We start from the raw sequence: 25,801 nt of genomic DNA, 5'->3' as shown, positions 1-25,801 counted from the left end.
TATTATGATTTTCAGTTCAGCCCTGCAGTATTTGTTTTTTAAATTTTCCAAAGATAGCATCATATAAAAATAAATAAAGTAGAAAACTGAAATGACCTAAAGATTATGCATCAATCTTCATCAGCTAGCTCTGAAGGTCCAGTAATTTGCTAGCACTTCCTCTATTCAGGGATTTTACTCAGCTGCTTTTGAACCCCTGCAAAACTTTAGCAACACAGTGCTCTGTGATAAAGCTGCATTCATGCAACTTAGGTGAATAAAAACTTAATTTTATTTTGAAAATGAATTCTCATCTTCCAGCTACTCAGTCAGCAGAGAAATGAGGGGTGATTGCAAGAGATGAACAAGATTGCTGCATAATAAGAATACTAATATATCAAATAATTTAAAAACAGGACTAAGTTTGTGTTTGTGTGGATGAATAAGGGTAACAAGAGACAGCCCAAACCATTCAAAGTTTGGATATTGATGTGGAATGGGACATGAATTGGAGCACGGACAATTTAGAAATGGGGTGTGACTCTCACTCCGCTGTAATCCACATGATTCCAATATATTAACTCTTGATAGACTTTGAGTCCTTCTCCAGAAAAATTCTAACCTGATTTTGCCTAGTCCTGCAAACATCTTCTCCAGTTGTTTTATTGTTAGTTTGTTTGTTTGTGGGTTTTAAGGGGGTTTTGTTTGTTTGTTCGTTCCTGCAGGGAAAGAGAGACTCCCAGAGAAAAGCAGCGGAAGCACCCCCCAGCTTTCAGACTTAGGGGTTAATGTGTAGCTTGTGCGTTTCTTTCAGGAAAGCTCCTGAATCCACCACGGGCCACCCGGGGCGGGCACTCTGGCCGCGGCTGCGGTGCCGGCGGGCGGCCGTGCCCGGGGGCGGTGCGGGGCAGCCGGCCCGTGCTGCAGGCGGGCCGCGGGCAGCCAGGCTGTCACCTGCTCTGCTCGGCCCCGGGGTGCCCTGGTGGCCAAGAAGGTCGACGCTGTCCTAGTCTGTCTCAGGAATGGTGTGGCCAGCGGGAGCAGGGAGGTCATTCTTCCCCTGAGTTCGGTGGGGTGAGGCCACATCTCGAGTGCTGTGTCCAGCTCTGGCCCCTCAGTTCGGGAAGTTGAGCGCGTCCAGAGGAGGCAGCGAGGCTGGTGAGTGGCTTGGAACACAGACCCTGTGAGGAATGGCTGAGGGAGCTGGGGCTGTTTAGCCTGGAGAAAAGGAGACTGCGAGGTGCCCTTATCACTCTCTACAAGTCCCTGAAAGGTAGTTGTGGTCAGGTGGGGTTGGTCTCTTTCTCCAGGCAGAAACTGACAGAACGGGAGAACACAGTCTTAAGCTGCGCCAAGGTTGGATATTAGAAAAAGTTTTTTTAAAGAGTGATAAATTACTGGAATAGTCTGCCCGGGAGGTGGTGGAGTCACCAACTCTGGATGTGTTTTTAAAAGACTGGATGTGGCACTCGGCCATGGTTTAGTTGAGGTGTTAGCACATGAGTTGGACTCGGTGGTTTTGAAAGTTTCTTCCAGCGCAGTCCTTCTGTGATTCTGTGATGCCGCACAGAACCGGCCGCGGCGGCGCTGGAAGCGAGGGGCAGGCGGGACACGGAGCCGGGACACGGTTCCGGACACAGGCGCAGCCCGGCGCCTCCGAAAGCCGACCGCGCCGCTCCGCGGGCAGCCGAACTCTTCCGAGCGGTTGTTTTCGTGAAACACGGAATCAACCGAGTGGCGAGGCCGGGGAGCACGCGGGCGCGCGCGGCCGCCGTTTGGTGTGCCGTTGCCGCCTGCCCTGTCCGTGAGGGCGAGCGGCGGCCGGGCCTCGGCGCCCCGGGGGTGGCGGCCCCGGCGGCGGCCCAAGGGTGCCCATGGTGTGGGACGGCACCGGGCCGTGGGCTCTCCAAGGGCTCCGGGGCAAGGAGGCTGCCCCGTTAACATCACTTTTACCTCGTTGTATGAAGTGACACTTGGAACACCCAGCGTCTGAGGTTTGGCACCGGTGTAAAATGCTGTGAAGCCATTACAAACCACCCGTCGCGTTCCTTCCGCACATATCGGCAATAAATCTCGGAAAACAGATACCCGCTGAGTCTGAGAAATCATAAGATAAAAACTATGCGGTGTGATATATAAAGACACTACACTGAAGCTCTTCCGTCTCTTTCTTTATAGTTCCATCCCATCCATTGAGGGTTTTCAGAAAAGGAAATTAAAGGCAATACTTTGTGTCATATTTTCGATGAACACTGAGGTTCTAAAACTCTATTTTTGTTTCAAACCTTTTTACACCCTAAAATTTCACTCCCTACAACTTAGCAGAGGTTAGGGAATGATAATCACTTATCTGCCTCTATAGCGACAAAACTTAGTGTTTTATACTAAACCTGGCTGGAGCCTGCAATTGTGAAACAAATACTGGTTACAAATGGGGATTTTACAACTAACTTTGAAAATAAAGAGTTGCCCTGGGTCAGAGTACTTGGAAGAGAAGCTGGAAGACAACTGTAGCAGGGTAATGAAGTTTGCTAGTGAGGGGTGTGACACAATGATCTTTTATTACTGATACCAAAAATCTTTATTTTGCACAAGCATTGCATATTTGAGCTAATTCTTTCTACTCAATTTCAAAATGGATCACAAATAATATGCAACATACAGATGATGACCAGTAACTTTAAGGTCAGATTCTTGCTGAATTCACATGGAAATCTAAAATGTATATGCTTTTATTTTTTATTGCAATGTTACTTTGTGTCAACTGTGAAAATCAACTCACTTTAGAGTAGAATAAAGTACAAAATTCCTGGTTTCTTTATAGATGGCTGAATCAGAATCTCAGGAAGGAAACTATGATAATAGGGGAAACAAGGTGCAGAACTTCAAAACAGACATGGAGGAACTTCTGGAGAAAATGGAAGAACTAACAGGTACAGGTCTTTATTAAGAATGATACAGATATTTGTACTAAAAACAGTGAAGATTTATTTTTATATTTATTCTGTAAACTTCTGTGTGATAGAAATAAAATTAAAACAATCACCATCAACTAATGCCCCTGTGTTCTTAATTGTGAAAAAGCATACAACAAATAATTTAGGTGGTTCAGGTGGCTCAGAATTAAAAATCAATAGGTGATGGATGCTTGGTTCAGAGTGTTGGTTAAAACAGAAATACTACTAAGGTGTTTAATGTACAATTTTTAAAATACAGTATATAAAATGAGACTTAATTCTGAAAAATGGGATACATATCACCTCTCAGGTCAGCGTATTATAGTGAATTCTTGGTAAAGTAAAAGGGAAAGTATGATAGTGTAGGTAGATACATAAGGTTAGTACGCAAGTGCTAAAACAATTTGCTCAGCTTTATCAGATACTCATTATTTCAAAATCAATCTCATTATTTAAGTAACTGATTATTTCAGGATCAATTTCATTACTTAAGTAGTTGTTTAAATATTTCATCTTTTTGTTGCAAGTCTCCTTGATCTTACCCTTCCTCACCTAACAGAAGCTGTCACTGGTCTGGAGAAAGGATTCCTTATATAATATTCATATATTTTAAAACAGTGCCTTGACCCTTTCCATTTGATTACCTGTTTTGTTGTCATCTTTAGGTGAAGTGTCCATCTCCATTTCATAATTTACATCAGTGTACTTCCATTATGAACTATTTTGAGACATTTATAAAGAAGTAATACTGAACAGTCTATTTAATCTTGAGTTTTGCTGTAGGCAGTTTCCATTTTATTTTCCAGTCTTCTCTGAGATCTGAACTGATAATAATGCATTTTTGTTATTGAATTTATTTATTTATTGAATTTATTTATTGAATCAGCCATTGCTTTTTCCCAGTCAGAACATAATACCTGTTGTGTTTGCAGTACATGCAGCCTGGATGGCCTATGACTGTGTACCCACCCAGACCAACCCAGACCTGCACAATGCCATGCAGCACTTGGAAGATGCCTTCCTGATGTGCAAAGAGCAGATGGAGAAGAAATGGCAAGAGGTGCTAAGAGAATCTAGAGGTGAAGGGCAAAAAAAGGAGTAAATTGAAATCAGTCATGCTAGCAGAATGACATCCCTTGGAAAAGAGGTCCTTTTTTCTCCCAGCTGTGGAGGTTTCACAGGCACTGTGGGAAATGGATTGGCTTTCCTTTTGCTAAGAACTGCTTGTGAACAGCTGTGGAAGTATTTTAATTAGATTACCCATATAGCTTTGTATAGTTGAGGGTAAAAGGCAGCAATGTGTGTATTTGCACAGTGCCCATCAGTAATCCCTGTAGCGTTTGTACACACAATTGACGCACCCTCAGTTACTTTCCTCTGGAAGATCATACCCACTCCATGGTCAATATAACGAATTCTTTGAGACCTGAACAAACTGGGGGGATAGGGTGCAGGGGTGTTGTAGAGAGCCATCACAGTGGCATGGCACCAACCCATGCCTTTCAAAGAAAACTGAAGAATTGTTTATTTTCCCAAATGCAACACAGGTGAAATTCTAGAGTTGCAGACAGATTGAGTTGGTTTTATTTAGGATTGTCATCTAGGTGTTCACTTACATAGTTTTATTATTTAGGTAGATCATCTATAGTTGATTCATCATCTTCCATTAGATTTTTAACCATTTCTTTGAACTGGTTTCCTCAGAAAGATTGTTCCTCTCAAACCATCTGAAGGTGGCATGAAATAAATTTTTTTTACCATTATACACTGCAGTGCGTGTGGTGGCATTGCTTCAGAAACCAAACTAACCACAGTATAAAACATGCTTCTCTCCATACGTTCTTACTGTGCAATATTAGAAAAGGACAAAAATTTACTTTTTTAGTCAGAATAAGAGCAGCCCCTTGTGGCTTTTGGTTATACATAAATAAATAATTTATCAGAGATGGAAATCAGTGCAATAAGTTTTAAGGGTCTTCCCTTTTAATAAATCAGTCTCTTTTAACCAGAAAGTAAGCACCCTGTAGCAAGTAAGAGCATCTCCATCTCCTGTGAAGAGGTAATTTAATGATTAAAATCACATCTAAATGATCCCTGAAAGTCTGCCAATTTTTCAGCTGTGTATGTCTTTGAGATTAACCAATCTAAATTCAGACAGAATGCTTATCCACTGAAGTAAAAAAGATGTAGGCAATTTAATTTTGTTCTCTGGGGGTTTTTTATGGCATCAAGTATTTCAAGAGCTACAAATGGTAAGAACAAACTTTGAACTCTACACTTGACTTTCCCGTGGGTAGGTCTTAACTTCCCCCAAGTTTTTCTTCCCAGTTATGTGATGATTACAAGAGGAAAGCTAGGGATAAGCAGCAGTGCTTATTCCTGCAAAAACTATACAGCAAAATACTTATTCTTTTGCTATTTTTCCTTTATTTATTTATCGGGTTATTACTCACTATCTACCCTATTTCAGGCCCCCTAGAGCCTGCAGCAGAGCCCAGATAGCCCGCACTGTAACACCTTTATTTCCTGTCACGGGGGTGCGTCCATGAAGTTCCAGAAAAAATTAAGTGGAGTAACAGCCCCATCTAGTGCTCATATAACTCTACCAGTGACCGGGATTGCTGACACCTCTTAACTCCTCAGCACCTATTTTCTGTGATGAGAAGTGTCAGCAGGTGTGTGGTGTGTAACACTGCAATGCTTTTACCAGCCATACCACAGCAACGTTTACTGCTTTTTGGTACGCACTGTACCCTGTTGGCAAGTCAAGAGGCTGATGCCCAAGAGTAACCTCTCCAAGAACCATCAAGTGGAGCCATAAATATTTTCAATATTCTGTTTTAGAGTTTCCATTGATAATTTCTTACCAAGAAACAGGTGAGACTCATACAGAGCCTCCTGTATGATACTGATGGATGAAACTCTGCTTTTCTCTCCGATAAAAAAGGGGACTGAAATGGGAACACTTCACACATCCACTAAGGCATCCTGACCTTGTCAGAACACATCTTAGAGCTTTGTTAAGAATATTTATTTAATTTACTACTCCTGCTCTCCACTTCTTTATTATAGCCCCAATTCAGATTATCTCAGAAAGGCTCAAGAATCCATATAAGCTGTTTTACGTTTTAGCATATTTTCAAAATTTCAGTCTGGATTCTTGCAGCAATTTTTCCTGGAATTGAATCTGTAACACCTTTATTTACATATGCTATTAAAATAATGTGGTTTTTTTCTGAACAAGAGCTATATCACATAGGCACTATTAGTATGAAAGTAGCAGTGTATAATTGATTAATTCTATGGACCATTGTGGTCGTACTCACGTCACCATTTACAAGTCAAAACTTACAGCCAAACCTGGAAGAATAATGTATTTTGACAGCAGTCAGGAAATATAATGAAGCTCTGAGTCTTTCCTACTACATTTTAAAACCTTATGATATTAATTACTCATCAGCTGGTAGTATTAAGTCATTCAAGATCCATTTTCTGCTCAGAGCACCATTGTCCTGCTCTAGGACTCAAAATTGAATCATAGCAGCTTTGCTTCATTATTGCAAACACCACAAAATAGAAAGTTCAAGCTACTATTTACTTGATATGAGCTCCAAAATCATCTCATACCCTTTACACCTGAGGAAGGATGCCACTGCCACTTGGCTCATGCAGATGCTTTTTCCTACAACTCTGAGCATTTCAGAGCATGGACTTTGTCTCTACAGAATCACAGTGGTGCTGAAGGCTCCTTGGTTCTCCAAAAAGCAAAATCAACAGAAAGCAGAATGGTGTCTAAGGCTGTGGCTTTGAATTCAGGATCTGCAAAGAGATTCTAAAAAACCTACAACAAATAACAGTCAGACATTCACAGCTGACTTCACAGCCCTTACAGCAGGCTATGTGACACAGGTTTTATTTCCAAAGGTTTTATTTCCAACAGAAAGTGTTTTACTTGCAAGGCACTTGTTACACCTGTGTAGTTCTCCTTTAGCACCAACACTGCCCAAGACAGAAGCTTACAGTTACACCTATTTCTGCAGGCTGTGAATGTCTTGAACTGCAATTATATGTTCAAATGAAGCAATGCACAAAGGAAGGCCTACAAGACTGTCTTCCTCCTTTCTTTATCCTCCTCAAAAGCCACAGGGAATGGTTTTGCAGCACTTTAGCTACTCTGCAAATTCAGAATCCATGGAGCTACATGTCGTTTTAGGAAACCAAACCAACACAACCTAAGCTCTCATCTGAAATTCTGCTTGAAGCAAATAACCCATAGTCTTATTTTACAGGTACACAAGCACCAGCTGTCAGGAGAAATTACCCTCATTATTGAGCATCAGGTTTATTTTTTTTTTCCCTAGCAAATTCAGCTAACAAGAACATAAGTGGCCTAGCAAAGGAACAATTTATGCACAGCCCAGGACATCTAAAATGTCATTTTAGTAAGTGCTTTAAACTTTGCTAGAGTTAAGCTTATATTTTCATAACCAGGGAAATAAGGGACGAAGTAGGTTATGTCAGTCACTGGCTTCTGTTTTATACAAATATTCTTACTAGAGGCAGGACAGAAATAACAAATAGAACTCAATGCTAGGACATTACTTTTATCTCTCCCTCACCTTCTCTGTTCATTAAAAAAAATGGCTAGTTAGGTACTTTTGTTAACCTGATTCCATCTGACCTACATTTTTGCAGAGATTAAGAAAATTCTCTTTAGTCTGTCAAATCTCTCAAGGAAAAAAACACCTATTGAAGGCAGTTCAAGTAGTTTTTAAGACATTACGTATTTATAAATATCTTGCATCTGCTTTTTATGGTGAAATTATCAACTTCTCTCCAGTGTGCCAGCACATTTTGTTTGTAACAAATTTTAAGACTAAAAAGATTTCTCCTGCTTAAGAAATTTTTAAAGGTACTATTACTTATATTTTCCTCACCTTATTGCATTTTATTTTGTGTCAAAATAGACGTATTTCTTTAGCCTCCAAATAAAGCCACAGGCTTGGTTTCACTTCAGAACTCATAAACAGGTTCCTAATCCCTCACAAGTCAGTCAGCTGTAAGCAATGCAACTCAGGCACCACTAAGCCCTTTCCCACCCTCCTTCTCCCCAAGGCAAAGGCAATAGGGTGCAAGGGCCTTTCCACACCTTCCAGAAGCTGGAAGCAAAGGGCTTTCAAGTGCAATTATGCCCTGCATTCTCTGCTTAATTCCTGAAGAGTAACAGGAATGTTTATTTGAGAAACAAATATACTTATCTAAGGTTTGGCAACAGCAACTACAAGACAGGAGCGTGAGAAACACTGGTCTAAACAATGAAGGACACAAGATATGCACCCATATTCAACAGCTGGAAGCAGACTGATAACACCTGGCAAACAGCCAAATTTTAGGGAGGAACATTAAAAAACCACTGATATTATAAGACAGCTCAGTACTTAATCATTAACATAAGATGGAACAGGTACAGAGGTTTTACTGGTTTGAAGTAAGAAAGAGTGGAGAAGCCAGTCAAACATTATTCAGAACAGAAGCTTGGATAAAGTGGCAGTTACTACACCAGTGTCCTTCTTGAGCAGAGTCTCACAACTTGGATTCTACTGTTTACAGAACACAAAAGCCTAGCAAAACAGATGAGGAAAAAAACATTCCAGGAACTCCACATCCCCCAAATTCCTGCCATGAGACAGTAACAGGAAAACTTAACCATTAAACATCACTAGAGCCAGAGGAACAGAGGGAGCAGTGTAAGTTATAGCTCTGGTTTGTGATTTCTTTGCAGAAGTTGTTTTATATTAAAGTATATCCACCTAACCATGCTCAGGTATCATCCAGCAAGACACACCGAAGAGGCAGCTCTCTTTCACATAAAAATGCTGGAGAAACAAGATTAAAATACTGTATTTTTTAAAAGCTAACATGAATAAGCACACTAAAGCAGATTTTTTGGTAGTTGAAATAACTTTTATTTGTGAGGAACGTCACCCATGCTGCACAGTTTCAAATAGATCTTAACAAGGAACGCGGTAGTTTGTCCTCCCCATGTCCTGCAGAGAACAGGACTGGCACAGAAAAAAAAACTAACTCACACTTGGGAGGTTTAGCACCAGCATCCAATAAAAAAAGCATTTTATTTCAATTTTAGTTCTTTGGTAGGTTTTTTTTCCCTTTTCAGTTTGATACCAAAAGAAAAATTGAAAAATCAATACTAGCAAAACATGGAAATTCTAGGGAAAAAAACCCCAAAAAACAAAAAGCCCCACAGTTGCTGTTGAAACTAGGGAGATTGTTCTTTCTTAATCTCTCTCTTTCTCTCTTCATGCATCTGTCTTGTAGGCGTTCCCTGGATCTCAGCTGCTGGTAAATTTTCTTTTACATTTTGGTATTTCAAATCTTTGCTTTCATCATCATTGTTGACAATTTATTGCTTGTGTGTTTCTTTGGTGTTACTTTTGAGTTGTACTTCAGGACACCTGTTGAAGAGCCAAATGTTTTAAAAAATGCAGTTTAAGTTTCACTTTCTCAATAGACAAGATGTCAAATGAAAAGAGTTATAACAGGCAGGATAAGCACAACTGGCTTATCCTGTTCATAATGAGATCTTCCTAAAATAAAATTACTCATCAGCAGATGCTATTGCTATACAGACGAGAGAGCTTCCTGGAAAAAAAGAAATGAATTATAAAGCAAAACTTACTTTGTGACAAGTACAGAGGCAGAGGTGAGAAAGAAGAGAAAAACAGCATCTTTGTTTGTTTCTGCAGCACTCTCAGAACTTATCACAAATATGAAGCCATATATAAGAGAATGTGGCCAGAATCCTAGAAGCATACACACTGTTTCCATTGGAAAACAAGAACTGTCCATATTCCTTACCTGAGCGATGGTAAAGGTGCCTGGGGAGCTGGACATTACTCAGCACCACTCTGCTCTGTCACTGGGGCAGGATTTTCAGCAGGTGTTTCAGTTGCCTTTGTCTGAGACACAACAAACTTATTATAGGCAAAGGCTGACCTCCATACCCTTCCTCTCTTCAGTGCTACAGCCAGCCTAATGCAGGTTTTAAAACCATCAAGAAAAATGAATCCCCAGAAAACATGAAATTTTATTCTGTCAAGCAAACACCTGAAGTAGACACTGAATGAGAAAACCTTCCCTCATTAAAGTAGAGTCTGTCTTTGCAAACAGTTTCCTTAAATTATCTGGTTCAAAAAGCTCAGGAAATGGATATAGAGCTTTCAAACCCGTCTCTCATGCTACATACAGAATTAAGGTTTGTGGAAGCAGGAAAACACAACTGTTTCCACTTCAAAAATAGTTGTTACAGTCTGACCCCCCAGTTAAGAACTATCCAAAAGCAATCCCTATCCCACTGCTGGTTCCTTTTAAGATAAGGTGCTTACTCTCCAAGAGGGTCAGAAGAAGCAGGCAAGGAAACCAGTGCATGAGATTTGGTCATCAGACTTAATCAGCACATGAACACATTTATTAAAACTCACACATAGCAGAAGGTCTTGGGCAGTCACCCCATTAAAACCTCTGCTACATACTATCATAGAATAGTTTGTGTTGGAAGTGGACCTTAAAGATCACTTCATTCCAAGCCTCTGCCACAGGCAGGGACATGTTCCACTATCCCAGCTTGCTCAGAGCCCCATCCAGCCTGGTCTTGAACACTTCCAGGAATGGGGCAGCCACAGCTGCTCTGGGCAACCAGTGCCAGGGCCTCACCACCCTCATAGGGAAAAAATTTTTTGCTCATATCCAATCTAAACCTCCTCTCTTTCAATTTTAACTCATTGCCCCTTGTTCTGTCACTCCAGGCCCTTGCAACAATATTGCCTCATTTTTCCCTTCAGGCAGTGCAAGGCCACAGTGAGGTCACCGCAAAGCCTTCTCATCCCTAGGCTGAACAATCCCAATTCCCCCAGCCTTTCCTCCCAGGAGAGGTGCCCATGGCTCTGAGCAGTTGGGTGTCTGTACCTCTTTGCCCTCCTGTGCCGGAGCGCTGGCGGGGCGCGGCCGGCGCCGGTAGTTGTAGGGGCGCCTGTAGCCGCGGCGCAGCGGCTGCTGGCTCATGGCATTGGCCTCGTGATGGTTCTCCTTGTTCTCAGCCTCTCCAGTCACTGGAGCAGGGCGTGGGCGAGGGGGCCCTCTGAGAGGGGCAGAAAGAGGTGTTTAGTATGAAAGAAGCCCAAGAAAGGTTAAACTACAGTAATTTTAGCCCAGCAAAACCTCCCATAACCAAATAGCATCCTCAACAGTTTTGAGTGCTAGCAAACCACCTCTTTGGGATTTGGCCAGCATATGATTGGAAAGGAAAGAAAGGAAAGTGGGTGTCTCTTCACTGCAGGAGCTACATCACTATATTCTGCTGTCTATCCTGCAATGAAGATGCAGTTAGCCCATTTGAATTGCTGGCTAGCAGAAGAAACAAGCCAGTAGTGGCCACACAGGCTGACTGGGCTGAGTTGGCTTCAGCATGGCTGTGTAACAGCCCAGTCCTATTCCTAATTAACGGTGCAGTCCTTGCAGTCCTCCTCACTTTTACCTGCAAACCATTCCAGGACCTTTTTTCATTGCCGCATGTTGCCCCTTTTAACCAATTAGGAAAGGCTCTTATCACAGGTAAGCTGGACCTCATTAACACTAAGTCATCAAGTCCACATTCTTGATATATACAAAGGCATTTTACCTTATTTCTAGTATAAACAGTGTTTATAAACTGCCAAAACACAACCAAAATCCAGTTCCCATTAGCTAATCCACAGCTACCTAGTCCCAAACCTCAATACAGCTTTTCCAAAGGAACCTAACAGAAGTGCCAGTGTCACTGGATTTAGTGCCTGTAAAGAAAAGCAACACCTGTGAACTCAAACAAAAGCATTGTGCACTGATAGGATATATCATTCCTCTCATAGGAAAATTGCATCAGAAAATCACAAGTTTCCATTAGTCATGGACAAGTTACTCAGCCTGTGATTCAACTATATGACATGCAAAAGCCTCAGTGGACTTGCTGTGGTGCTATCTCTGACTGTCCAAAACTAATGAAGACTTTTAGGAATTAAATTTATTCAGCTTGGATGCCAACAAGCAGCAAGCATCAGTAGTATCCTATTTCCCACAATCCTAGATAAAAGAGCCAAATTGAGCATGAATATGCATAAAGAGCAAAGCTCAAAGTAGAGGTGGAAGGCTTGTGGCTTTACACCCAGATTCCAAAAGGATGGATCTATTGTGTGTGTAACAGGCAAGCCATTACAATCAAGAACAATCTTGTTATCCCTATCAAATTCAGCTTGTTGCTGCTCTTGCACTGTTATTCACCTGTTATATTTTGTTTTTGAACAGACATGCATATGAAAAAATGGGGATTACATAATTTTCATAGTTCATCTCTAAATTCAGTGTTGGAATTTGACTTCATAATCTACTTGATAGACAAGGACAATATGATGAGGGGCAACTGAGTGAGTGGCAGACAAACCAACTCATTGAGAACCTTTAAAGGTCATTTGTTCAACCCCCTTCCACTAGATCAATTTGCTCAGAGCCCCATCCAGCCTGACCTTGTAAGGGGCATCTACCACCTCTATGGGCAACCTGTTTCAATGTTCTACCACACTTAGTCAAAAAAGTCTTCCTTCTATTTATTCTAAATCTCTTTAGTTTAAAACCGTTACCCCTCACGCTAACACAACAAGCCCTGCTAAAACGTTTATCCCCATTTTTCTTATAAGCCTCATTCAAGAACTGGGCAGTCACCCTCCTCAGCCTACTGGCTATCCTGCTTCTGCTGCAGCCCAGGATATTGGTGGCTTTCTGAGCTGTAGCTCCACATTTACCAGCTCACACACAGTTTTCACCCACCAGCACCCCCAGCAGGGGCCCACATCAAGGATTTGGTTCATTACTTGCTCAGGAAAGTACTAGTGTTCAGCTGGGAGGACATGGGCACTGCAACTCACTTCAATATGCTGCTCACTTGTGAGAAGTAATGGGATGCTAAGATTTCTTTGCCCTTTCTGGGCCATTATGATTCTGAACATACAAGCACATGAAACAAATTTCTTAAAGTAATTAAAATGCTTCTCACTTTCCCTACCATTTGCATATGTGTTCCCACACTTAGAAGCCTATATAGAACACAAAAACACCTGAGGAACACAGCAGAGGAACTGTACAGACCTGCGATAGCGGGGACGGTAGGTAGGATTCCTGTGCACTTGCTGAAGTTGTCCTCCTTCTGTGACCCCATCCTTGATTTCTCCCTCACCACCCTGCTACCAAAAGAAAACAGAAGCATTGTATTTGACAGGCAGTCTATTAACCATAACCCTGAATGCAAACTCAAAACCAATATATCAGTAGAAAAACACCAGCATATTGGGTGAGAAGAAGCAGCAGATTCTCAAAAGGTATAAATTTGGGCAAAGTTAAGATGAGGACAAAACAAGAACCATCAGTGCTGCCCCTGCTCCACACAGACTAAGAAGGTGTTCTTAGAAGCAGTCTCTCTGATGCATATTAAGTGCATTTCACTACATGAAATGCACTGTAAGGGATACACGTTATGGAGAGGCAGCTATTGATCAGGACAATTCTGTATTTGGAAAGCTAACAAAGACATCACACAGAAATTTGTCATAGACCACTTCACATCCTACACACAGTCCATTCCACAGGGAACTCCCACAAAAACATCAAGAAATTTTAAGATACAAAAACTGTATTATCTCACATCAAACACTCTTTCTACACAGTCCTTCCAGCCTTTCAGAGATGCAGTGGTTATCTTTCCCCTTCAGTTGTTAACTGATAAAGCTGCAGGTTGGTTTGGGTGGTATTTTTTTTGGTTCCATTTTCGTGGTTTGTGTTTTAAATGCTAGCCATCAGTAATGTCTGTTTAATAAAATGTTACATGACTTACAGTTCCTTATGTCCTATTCCCCCCTTTAAAAGAAGGAATTTTACAAGATATCTAGGAAGAGATGTGCATCTTCTGCATCTGCTCCAGTAGGAAGCAAAAGCTGTAGCCTCCTGACAGCCCTTTTACTAGTCTTACTTTAAGTTTCACAGGTATCCTTCCCATTCTGCACAGCCATTTTAATCACTATGACCATACACAATGAAAAACCCCACAATCGTCTGTGATGCTCTGTCATGTATAAAACTGATCAGGATAACTAAATATTCAAAGGAACTAGGATAGATAGTAGGAACAGATATATTTGACAGCAGTCAAGGTATAATTGAGAGACTCAGAACTCAAAAAAAAAAAACCTCTTCTCAGTGTATGACAACTTTACAGTACCAATCTGTTCTGGTTTTGTCAAGATGCTTTGTGCACCATAACTTGAAAGTTTATTAGACCTATGTTGCATGGTGAGAAGCGACTCACAGACAGCCAGGTGAGAAACAGCCCTGCCAGAATTGCATGTGGCAGCAGCAATCCAGGGAAATTGCACTCACACTCCGAGGTGGGCCCCGGCGTCGACCAAAGTAGCCCCGGCGATAGCGGCGCCGGTCTGCGGCATAGCGGCTGCCTTCCACCGGGACTCCATCCGGACCAGTGACATTCGCTGCTTCTGCACCCTGAAAGGACAAAAGAAAGGCAGCCAGGGTGGTGTGAGAGAAGAGCAACCAACCACAGAGAGAAGATGAAACAGGAAAGATGAAAAGCATAAATTCCAAGCTACAGTGATTCCTTTCTCCTGCACAGGGCAAAAGGGAGTTTGTTATTCCTAACCCCTTAACCAAGGGATATCATCATGAGTTAAGATACTGAATTCCTATCCAATGGGCTGAGTTCAGAGGAGGAAGCAAAAAGGAATTGACCAAAACAAAACAAGCCTCAAAAAATGTTCAGGAAAGTAGAAGCATAAGGAAATTGAAAGTTCTTACAGTTATTAAGCTACCAGACTCCAAGAAAAATTGTTCAGAGCAATACAGGCCTCAGTTAATAATTACTGGGTGGGCTGTAGGCTTCAAATGTTCTCTCAAGTAACAACTGCAGATTCTAGAAGCACTGAGATACAGTTTCCTAGTAATTTTGATACATGTCTAGATATATGCCTTAATGAAGCCTTTAAAAAAACAATTTCCCCCAGAAAAGCTGCATAAATGCCACCAACCCAGTGACTAACATCAGACAGAAACATGGCTAAACTTATGTGATGTTCTCTGTTGGACCACACCCTGAGGCTCTATGATCTCTCACCTTCTCTCCCTCCACCACATCAAATTCTACAGTCTCTCCATCGCCAACGCTGCGCAGGTACTTCCGTGGATTGTTTTTCTTTATCGCCGTCTTGAAAGGAAGATGCATTAAAATATGTTATTCTGTGTTACTTATCTTACACATTCATAGTCCCACAGATGAAGGAAGGGCAGTATTTCTCTGCTACAATTCCAACTCTACACACCAGAGCAGTCACCACACTAGGTATTTCAAATACACACATGTCTCATATTTCACATTCCCACTAACACTCAGTTCAAGGTCTCCTCTTTTCTCACTATTTATGCATTTATAAATCAGCTGCTGCCCCAGGATCTACTCTGTCCAGCACACTGAATACAGAAATTATTACAAATCTCTGCATGGACAGAGTTCATACTCAGTGTTTGATCTCCTCCAAACTGTACCAAGGCAGCCCTAGCAGCAAGTGTGACTCCTGCCTTCAGTCATTAAGAGAGCTGTAGACCATCTAAACAGAATTCAAGACCCAGAGCATTTCTGTAGAAGCATCAAGGATATGGTATCACAGCAAGTCAGAGTAACTAGAAAAAAATTATTGTAACCCTGGTTTAACAAATTAGCATTTTATCTAAGCACTGTAAATAAGACCCCAAATATTAGCTGAGTCTGTGATAACACAGGAATAGTACCAGAACAGCCAAATGCAATCTTAGCCATCTCCTGGACAGAAACCCCATTATTATTATTATTCATAGCTATTATTACTACAATAATAGCTATGAATAATAATACTATTATTGTTATATAAAAATAACAACATGGGTTTGGATCAAAGCCAGTTGTACACCTCCTCAGTCTCACAGGAAATGCTCAAACCTCCTGGAGCAATTTTCAGTCTGTCAGCTACAAACATCTTGCTCGTACTCTGTGAAGTATTTCTAGAACTCTACAAAAGGTTGTTAGCAAGGCAAGCAAGTCTATTCATTAGGAAAGGCTCCACAAGCTGGAAGATTCCAAGGAGAAAAAACCAAGACATGCATTGTACAAGCTAATCTAGTAGCTATTTTCTTACTGAAAGATTATTATTTTGCATTAGATTATTAAAGACCCATTCACATTAAGTTTCCTGATGTAGGAATCTTTAGTTAGCAGGAAGGAGGGAGGTGCAGAGCCAGCAGAAAGAAACACACATGGAAACACAGGGCATAAATCTGGCTTAAGAAATGGGATGTAGAGCAGGAACAGAAGAGTCAGTTTTCCTATCTGCCTACAGTTAAGGAAAACTGCAGAATGACCATCAGTGGAGCTGTTACCTTTGCATAGCAACAATATTTAGCCAACAACAGCCTCAAAATGTTTCCAGCTGAAGGAAAAAATCTATTAAATTTAAGGCTTATCTAGTCTAGGAAACCTGTTTTCCTTGCCTCTGAATACAATCTCTGCGTTTCAGGCAACAGACTAGCATGTCCATCTAGCCATACCTTTCACTATACCCTGCAGCACCCCCTGAATAGCCCGAGGAAAGATGCAAGACTGTACATACTATTACTATCAAAGCAAAAACATCCCAAGAGGTTTGGAGTTTTTTAGTATAGAAACAGAATGAGCTGTTCAAGACAACTCCTTTGAGAATTAATTTAGCAACCAGAGATGCCACAATTATGTCAAACAACTTTGTTTGCTTTCTGCTGACTTTTTAGTGTAACTGTCCCATTTCTAAAAACCAGATAGAAGTGTTTGCTTCTCCAGAAATGTTATATACTAGTACTAAAACCCTTAATCTGCAGCAAAGTTAATGATTTTGTACTATTTGTACTGAAACAACTGACTAAGACTTGTAAGACTTCTGCTTCACTTATGATAGAGATGTCAATAAGCTGTATTTCACACTCCTTCCCTGTGAGTGCAGAAGAAGAAAGGATTAATAAATTTCTTTTCAGCAGAGGGTACACTTAAGAATGATGAAGCTCCTCCAATACTCTTCAAAATGCATAATGGAAGATAAAAGCAACAGTATTCCACATGTTCTGTTCTCAGCTCTATGGGCAGAAATTTCATTAATCCAGATCTACAATTGCCAACAGGAGGTAGAGGCTGCAGTAGGCTGGAGCTTGTTTTATAAAGGCAATCAGGACAACTTCGAGTAAATCCTAGAAATCCAAGCAGAACCTCCACAGCTTTACTACTTCAGCAGCAGATACACATCGCTGAAATAAGCCTCTAACAAGCTTAAGCCCTAAGCTTGATGAAAAGATTTTTACTCTGTGTATCCAGAGGGGAGAGAGCATTATTCTCCCTGTTACTGTTTACCAGCATCCTGCAAGCTCCAGCTTCTCTGATTCAGAAGACAGATGTTTCATATTAACAGACAACACTCAACAACAAAGCCTTTCCTTTCCCAGTGAGAACACTGATGCACAGGCAGCCAGAAGAGCCTCCAGAGCTAGTTCAGGTTCTTCTTTGAAAGAGTTCTTTCCATATGCTCATACCACATCATCAGCACATCCAGCATTGTTGCAGTAACAGCCAAGATTCGTTACACTGATTCCAGGTGCAGGTACCTCAAGCTGTGCATGATTGACACAATTCAGCAAAGTGAAGAGAAAGATTAACTCTTTCTCCCAGCTCCTTGATTTAAACTCTACCTAATTAAATGTAACTGTTCTGGCTGCTGACACTTTTCCTGTTGTTAAATTGTAAGACACACTGCAGCCCAGGAGGCAGATGGATCCCTTCTGCGCACAGCACCTGTAGCTGATTGACACAGTGCCCTGGACAGCCCCTTGCACCAACCAACCAGACAGGGATGCAAGGTGAAGAACTGCCCTTCCCAAAAACATTGCCTGGGGCCCCTACAAGACAAAGGGTTAACTCAAAGCAAGCCATGCATGCCCTAAAAAGAAAAGCATTTTAATCTGTACTAGTTATAAATAGCATCCAATAGCCAGACACCAAGCACTAACCCCCATTCCAATCATGAGATCAGCCCCGTTCCCTGCAGATGCATGCAGGGGAGGCAGGGAGAAGCTCTATCTATTCAACCAGGTCAGCCTTATTCTGAAGGGATTAGGAATGTAATCCAGCCCCTCCCAGGCACGAGGGAGTGGCAGAGCAGGCACTATCGGTGCAGAGGGAGCTTGAAGAAGGATGCTTGTTCATAGCATGGATTTGCCTCCCTCGTCAGACAGCCCCATCAGGAGCTCTGGCCAGAACATCGAGATCTGGGAGTGAGGACATCCGTGCACAGGATGAGGAACATCTGACTGCAGCCAAGCCAGAGCAGCACTAGAAGCAGCTATTCTGCCATGCTTGTCCTGCCAAGAGGCTTAATCTGATGCAGGCCTGCACATGATGTGGTATTTCTGAAATAAAGCCAGTTTTGCTCACCCCAAAAGGACTTCAGCCACAGGAGATGGGAAATACTCACCCCTCTCCACACACACTCACCAGTTTACATTTAGGGGAATAATGTTGCCTACAGGTGAAGGAGACAAAACAGCACAGATAACACTAGCTTTCTGTTTGGGTCTCAGCTGGCAGCTTTCCCAAGCAGAACAACACTGATCCATGTTATCCGTCATCAGCACAACAGCCATTTTCCAGGATATTGTCTCACAAGTATTAAGGAAACCTCATCTGTCTTTAAGGCAATGCTGCCTCTCCAGGACATGTTTCTCTTACAGAACCATTCTCACCCTCCTTTGGACACAATCCCATCAGACCACAGATGGGTCAGCATGCCCACAGCACAGGCTGCTAAGGAAGGAACACGACCATCAAAAATCAGTATATGCATTGACAGCTCTTGCTCTCAAGCCCACCAGCTGAACCAGGAACAGGTACTGTGCAGACTTCCAAACATCATTTGCTCTCATAACAGGCACTAGATTTATCCCTTCCAGCTTCAGATAATGGGTGTACACCCTATGACCCAGAGAAACAGTTACCACTGTTACCACAGTTACCACTATTTAGTCATCAAGACAAGAACTAAACTAACTCAGCGTTGACTCATCAGCTAAAGACGTACAAGCACATCCTCATTTTCAGTGACCAACTCTGGGAACAAACTTCCTGGTTACATTTGATAGAAATACTGTCACTAAACCACAGAGAAAGTTCATGCTTTCCAAAATCACATGAGCCTGCAGACATTTTATATGGGACAAACTCTAGGGGCAAGATTGCAGTTTCTGGTGAATGATGCAAAACCAGATCTAAGCCAACTAATCAGTTGACATCAGCATGGAGACAGCATCCTCTGTCTTGCCATTATTTGCCTGCAACCTGAGAGTCACAGTATAAACTTAGAACAGTCTCCTGACAGCTCAAGGAAAGCAAGCCAGCAACAAGCCCCTGGGCAAACTCTCTCTGCTTGGGCACACAGCCTTTCTCCTCTTCTGCTAAGAGCAGCTGTCTGGTGCAGAAACAGCTGATGGCAACGCAGGCTGGTCAAGAGCCAGACTAGATCACTTTCTCTCCAATACCAGGGAGGGCAGACAGAACAGACCTGCAAGTGAAGAGGGTAGGAAGAAACAAAAGACACAAGAAGCATAAGGAAATAGGGGAAAGGACAGATAACAGTAGCAAGGTATTCACAGAGGAGTCATCTCACCAAGGGGACGCCCAAACAAAATCCACACCAAAAAAAACACCTTTAGTGTTCAAATTAGAGCAGACAAAAAGGGTTAAGAAGGGTTAAAATATCTAGCCCTTCACAGAGAAGGAAAAAAACCTAATATTTCTCCCTGAAAATTTCAATATACAAATACACTCAAGTTACATGCAGAAAATATTCTGAGAAGACAGGACAAGATTGGGTAGCTATTGCAGGAAGCTGCATTAGAAACCTATCACAGTACATATCGCTAAGCACAATTACTGCTGTCTTACCTGATGAACAAACACATCTTCTTTGGTATCATTTCTGTGAAAAGAAAGTGAGAAGCCATAAGAGTTCAGACTAAAAGAGACTTAAGTAGAAATTCCTGGCTTTTCAAGTGAAACCCTCCTTCTCTCAGCTTGTAGCACATGCCCTGAATTCCATCCATTCTGTCTAAGCCTATGCTACCAAAACCCTGCTCTGAACTCCTATGGTCATTTGCCTGAGAACAGAAAAGATTCCAGGGCCCTCAAAAGCGTGAGAGGATGGGAGGTTCTCTGTAATGTTCTGGCCAACATTCAGTGTTTTCTTTTTATGCAGGGCAGAGTTGATGACTGGACTGCTTGTTTTTCACTACTCTAACTCCCGAAAAACACTTCCAGAGGGACTGCAACCTGAGCTGTTGCCACAGAGGTCAAACAAGACTATCAACAGGACTGACCACAGCTGTTAACAGAGATCTCCTTTCAGTGAAACTCAAAGCAACCAGGCACAAGAGGTGTTAGAAGAGTCCACAGCAGGAGAACTCAGACATGAACGTGAGGTTTTCTGGATTAGGCCAGACAGTTCAGGCTTCCACATGCAAAACAAAAAGATAAATCTGAGACCTTGAATCTGTGTTCCCATACAATAAAAAAAGAGCCTAAGCCCTGCCATCTGTTCACTCAATTCCTTCTCAGCAAACAGAATAGGTGAAGATAATGCATAATCCCAAATTTGTTGTCCTGGATTGAAACAACAGTAGACTTCCTGTTAGAAAGAAAGCTAACAAGTTATTACACCACAACCAGGTGAAGGCTCTTATATCAACTGCTAGTACAGATTCTAAGAGGACTTCCAAATTAAAACTTTTCTTCTAAGCTTATGTAACACTGGATAATAACCTCCAGACACCGAAATTAATACCACACCCCTAGTGGCTTCAGATCCATGAACGTGGGGTCTTCTATCCCTTTCTGCACTGTCCAACTCACCCAAATCTACCTGATGCATAACAGCTTGCCAGGTATGCTATTTGGAAGACAAGTATTCAGCATGCAGCAGTTTCATCCCTCAAGAAAGCACACAAGACATTTAAGCCCCTCAACCCCAAAGATATTTCAGCCTTAAAAGCCAGAGCTTCCTCTGGTAAATTAGAAGTATGGGTCTTCTGCACCTAAGGTTGCAGTATGATCAATCTCACCTACAGCTGTTCGGATACTCAATGCTATTCAGAGGCTTGTTTGTGCCCAGAGAAGAGGGAAAATACCAAAAGATACAAAGAGAATTTCTCTGAAACCCAGGCCTGGCATATCTTCAGTGGGATACTCTCAGAGAATCTCCATGAGTATCCACAGGAAGTATTCCTACCAACCAGTTAACACTTGAAGGTTACCCAAAAGTATTTCCCCTCATCTTCCTACCTTTCTCAGGCCTTAAATAAAACCAAACCAACAAACAACAAAAAAACAAAACAACACAACAAAAAAACCAAAACAGAAAAAAAAACCACCACAAACAAAAAACCACCACCCAGGCAGTCACTAAAGACTATGTAGCTCATTCAGGGTATAGTAGAAGTAAACATGAGAAACAGGTTTGTACCAAGTTTGTAGTGAGCCTGACCCTTTCTGTTTTCTCCTTGTACACTTAACCTTTGATTGGGGCTGAGGTGTTTAAGAAAGAGTTTGCTGAGTGCCTGGCCTGAGATGACTATCAACTGCACGAACATGTAGTCAGGTCCTGAGGTCTCTGTTGCAATTAGTGACACATGGCCTATCATGTACTACGTATCCTAGCACAGTATAAATACAACTATCAGAATTTACACATACCTGTTGATAAAGCCATATCCATTTCTGACATTGAACCACTTGACTGTGCCAAGAACTTTGGTTGCTGGAAAAAAATTACAGAAGTTAATCTAAAACATAAGAAAGTACAATGGTGTTATATAAATACTATAGTTGCATATGAAGTTGCAACCAGACTTATTCTGTTCCCTTAACACTCAAAATGTGCCTTCATGTCCCAGTTCAGTTCATTCTAGTGCAGTAACAAGACTCAGGGCTTTAACACACTGTTCTTCAGCCAAGGGTTTACCACAGAGCACAAAACTTAGCTCTATTTTTTCAAATTTACCATCCATGCTTTTTATTTCTTATCCCAGAAATGAGCAGCAAAGTTTAAAATCCCACTGCCATTCATCAGTCCTCTTTAGGTTTGTAGCTAGACATGAAACATAGCTGAAGGAAGCCATTTAAAATTCCTCTCTTCCACTTAAAGTTACCTTTCTTTCTTCCTTGGAAACCAGAACTTCCCAAAGAAGCAGTATCAAGTACTGTGCAACCCTCTCAAGTGGAAAGGCAGCACATCCTTATTCTGGAAAAGCTCCTTCTTGCATTGTCAGCATCACACTAACCAAGTAAGACCCCACAAGACTTTTCTTTGGTTTTAGTACAGCTACTGCTAAGATGATGTGTGATTGCTTAGTTACAAAGTGATCAACTTCATGCTCCGTGACTTTCAAGGCAAGCTCCTGTCTCAACAGTAAACCAGCATCTGCTTAGAAGCCACACTGCAGTGTCTTACAGGACCTGACAAAACCTGTTTCTCCAACTTACAGGAATGTGTAGGAGGAACTTGACAGTGATGCAGTTCAACCCCTCCTTACCTCACAGCAACTGGATGGACACCACAAACTTGTACTTTCCAAACCTCTAGTAACAGGAGAGGTCTAGACTCTGTAATTCAAGAGCTGTTACTTGTTAGCACAGCTTGATTACAACTACCTAAGCAACCTGTGCAGTCCTTACTTGAAAAGGGTCTAGTCACCTACAGATGGCTGCTTGCTAAAAACCTCACATACATGTTTTGGGGGTGGCAGGAACCCAAGAGGAAATTAAAAAGAAAATAGACCAGAGAGTCTCCAGTTTAGAAGTCCAAGCCACTCTGCTAGAGGCAAGAACACACTAAAAATTATTATCTTCATTTACTCTACACCTGTATTTTTTTTTCTAAATATCCACAAGGAGATGACAGAGCCAGACCGACCTTTGTTGTCATGGAGTTTTGCCATTCACAAAGACCCCTCAAGTAGGAACATCTGACAACAGCAGTGCATTGTAGCACTGCTGCTGTTATTACTGTCAATAACAGACCCTTTCTCATCGCCCTTTTGGAAGTTAAGTTTTTGGTCTCCTTTAATACACATTTTAGTAGAAAATGTTCCCATTTAGAAGAAGTGAAGTCTTAACATGACTGAGATATTACCTAGAAAAAAGGACTCTGCCTAGCACCACATACATTCCCAAGAATTCTTGTTTACTGGAACAGAAAAACATTGTTTCAGTGCCCAACACTGGTTCAGTAAACAGTGATCAGCACCAGTATTTATAGCTGCTTCTAGGTTTAGTTTCAGAGACATCACCACATACAGACATTTCCTGCTACCACAATGGCATTGGCTACAAGAGCTCTCTGTCCTCACACAAATCAACAGGAGGGGATGGGGGAACACAGAAATAGTGCCAACAGTACCTGCAGGTTTCAGCCTGCTTTGAGAAACAATGCCAGCACCACTGCTTCCCTCAACATCATCCTTTCCCTCCCCTGCAAAACAGCTTTGGAATCTGTTAGCCTACTTCAACCAGATTAGGAAGAAACCTAGGAAGCATGACAAAAACTCTCAGAGGGGTCAAGAGGCTGGGGAAGGAGAGGCAGTCAAAACTCACTCTGTGGCCAGCTGGCTGCTGCTAAGTGGAGGAGTATGCACACTGTTTAAAAACAACATTGTTCCAGCAGGGAGACTCCAATATATTCCCCCTAAGACAGTGTTCTAGAGCAATACTATTCCCCTAAGTGGGCCAAAAGAACCTCAGATAACAGCATGATGCTGAACATCCACAGCACAGTTACTGGTAAGCCTGAGCAGGGAAGTCTGGTAAGAAGGAGGACAAGCCCAGAGGAAAACACAATAACCAGTTAAACTGATGAGTCACAGAAGGCAATTGATGTGCTGACGTATGTCCCACCAGCAAGGAGAAGCCCACATATTTCTACAAGATGCTGTATTCTTATGCTATCAAAGGAAAAAATCATCAGCCACTCCTACCCATGACAAAATAGCCTTTTAACAAGGAGAGCCAAAGCTTCATGTGACCAGGAAGAAAGAGAAAGCTGAGTAACCTTCACCCATATTCCTAGAAGTCAGGCATTTGGATGCCCCAAGCAAGCATAAGATTTTGCTTCTAACGGGATCTCTGTGAAAGAAGGCTTAAGTGAGCATCCCTACACAAGAGACCATTAACAGGGACATCTGAGGTGGACTTTAACATAAACTCATTTTCAATTAGCATTTACAGTGATCATTTTCCTCATCATTCATAACAAAAAGCTTGCCTAGCAATAAAGCCATTTTGCAAAACCATCACCACGGTGGTTTTCATTTTCCTGCTACTTCAAGAAAGGCACTTCTACCTTCACTCCCCCCCACCCCTTCTCTCCAAGCAATAGGAATAGGTGAACAAGGTAAAAACACTACCAGGAATGAAAGAAGCCACATTAAGGTAAGAAGCAGCCAGATCTACCAGCAGATATGGGTCTGCTGATTCCTGTGTACTAATTACTGACAAATGAGTTAATGGGGAAAAAAAAAAAAAGAATCACACAAGCTGTGCCTCTGATCTCTGTCTCGCTAGAAATGCTTCCTAACTCCACTCCAGAGAAATCCTTTACCTGGCTTCTCTTTCTTGCATCAAGACCTCAGTCTTAAGAAGAAAAAGTCCTGTGTATCCTTAAGGAAATTAGGGACTCTACACTCTTTTAAGTCAGCTTCAACTTTGCCTTTACCAAACCCTCGGAAGTTACACAGTCAGTACACCCCTATCGGCAGTAGTCTGCGGACTGAAGTCCTGTCCTTTTCAACAGGTTGATCCTATTTAATCACAGCGAAAAAGAGTCACACTTGCTATGCACCGGGCTTGAGCACAGGGATGGCAACATGGTATTTGTTTGCCCTTTCACTGATAATAAAGTAGCAACTAAACCCCGCCCTTCCAGAAAAACCTCAAACCGAACTCCACTAAACCTGGAAGCATTACTAAAGCAGTATTCTTTAGGGATAGAAAAGTTGTACCAGGATCTTAACGTTAAGGAGAGGCACACACGGTTTCCAGCAGCCCTTCCCGGGGAAGATGCCGCCGGCAGGTGCCGGGGAGAGGCTGAGCCCGGCCGTGCCGCGCTCGCTGTCCCGCACGGTGCGGGCCGATGAGGCGCACACGGGCTCCCGCCCAGCTCCCGAGCGCGTCACGGCCGGCGCCGAGCGGCTCCCCCGGCCCGCGGGGGAGGAGGAGGAGGCGCCCCGGCCTGACTCACCGCGGGGGGGGCAGCGCGCCGGCCCGGGCGGCGGCCGCGGGCGGACCCCCTGCCCCGCCGCAGGTGCGCCGCTAAGTCGGGAGCGGGGCCCGGCACTCACCCAGCACTTTCTTCTTCGACTCGGCCGCCGCGGTTGTAGGTGCGGCGGCGGCACCGGGGGCCGCCTCGGCAACAGCCGCACCCGGCGCGGCGGCGCTCTTGGGAGCGGCGTCCGGGGCGGCGGGCGCGGGCGGCGCGGCAGCCGCGGCCGGGACGGGCGGCGCGGCGGGCGCGGGGCTGGCGGTGCTGGTCTCCGGCGCCTCGCTCATGGTGCCGGGCGGAGGTGTTGGGTGCTCGGCCGCGCTCGGTCTTACTGCCCCCAAAATGGCCCCGCCGAAGTTTTAACACAGTCAGCGGGGGCCGGCACGGCACGCGCGCCGCCTC

General features: G+C 42.8%; 3 protein-coding genes across 4 annotated transcripts in view; 2 read left to right on the top strand and 1 right to left on the bottom strand.

Moving 5' to 3' along the window:
• The window catches only part of TSPO (translocator protein), a 357,420-nt gene that overhangs the window by 199,754 nt on the left and 131,865 nt on the right, over nt 1-25,801 (top strand). The window lies entirely within an intron of this gene.
• On the top strand, nt 2,804-4,248 carry SYCE3 (synaptonemal complex central element protein 3). The gene is made up of 2 exons (XM_066318512.1): nt 2,804-2,912; nt 3,869-4,248. Exons 1-2 carry the CDS (start codon nt 2,804-2,806, stop codon nt 4,036-4,038), a joined length of 279 nt encoding a protein of 92 aa, XP_066174609.1. The 3' UTR covers nt 4,039-4,248.
• On the bottom strand, nt 8,879-25,767 carry YBX3 (Y-box binding protein 3). Of its 2 annotated transcripts, none has more exons than XM_066319615.1 (9): nt 25,479-25,767; nt 21,838-21,901; nt 20,035-20,068; nt 15,160-15,249; nt 14,412-14,534; nt 13,128-13,222; nt 10,920-11,091; nt 9,813-9,913; nt 8,879-9,409 (listed from the first exon to the last, which is right to left on the bottom strand). In XM_066319615.1, the coding sequence occupies exons 1-8, from the start codon at nt 25,684-25,686 to the stop codon at nt 9,848-9,850; spliced, it is 852 nt and encodes a 283-aa protein (XP_066175712.1). In that variant the 5' UTR covers nt 25,687-25,767; the 3' UTR covers nt 8,879-9,409; nt 9,813-9,847. The 2 variants fall into 2 exon arrangements, with proteins under 2 accessions (XP_066175712.1, XP_066175714.1); XM_066319617.1 differs by having other exon boundaries at nt 13,128-13,219; nt 25,479-25,761.

Source organism: Sylvia atricapilla, chromosome 5 (genome assembly GCF_009819655.1).
Source record: "Sylvia atricapilla isolate bSylAtr1 chromosome 5, bSylAtr1.pri, whole genome shotgun sequence".
NCBI lineage: Eukaryota > Metazoa > Chordata > Aves > Passeriformes > Sylviidae > Sylvia > Sylvia atricapilla.
This window is presented reverse-complemented; position numbering and strand designations above follow the sequence as displayed.

Coding starts and splice junctions, on each gene's coding strand:
- SYCE3 (XM_066318512.1), top strand. CDS start 2,804: ATGGCTGAATCAGAATCTCAGGAAGGAAACTATGATAATAGGGGAAAC. Junction 2,913..3,868: donor GAAAATGGAAGAACTAACAG/GTACAGGTCTTT, acceptor TTGTGTTTGCAG/TACATGCAGCCTGGATGGCC.
- YBX3 (XM_066319615.1), bottom strand. CDS start 25,686: ATGAGCGAGGCGCCGGAGACCAGCACCGCCAGCCCCGCGCCCGCCGCG. Junction 20,069..21,837: donor GGATATGGCTTTATCAACAG/GTATGTGTAAAT, acceptor TTCTTTTCACAG/AAATGATACCAAAGAAGATG. Junction 15,250..20,034: donor AAGATGTGTTTGTTCATCAG/GTAAGACAGCAG, acceptor CTTCCTTTCAAG/ACGGCGATAAAGAAAAACAA.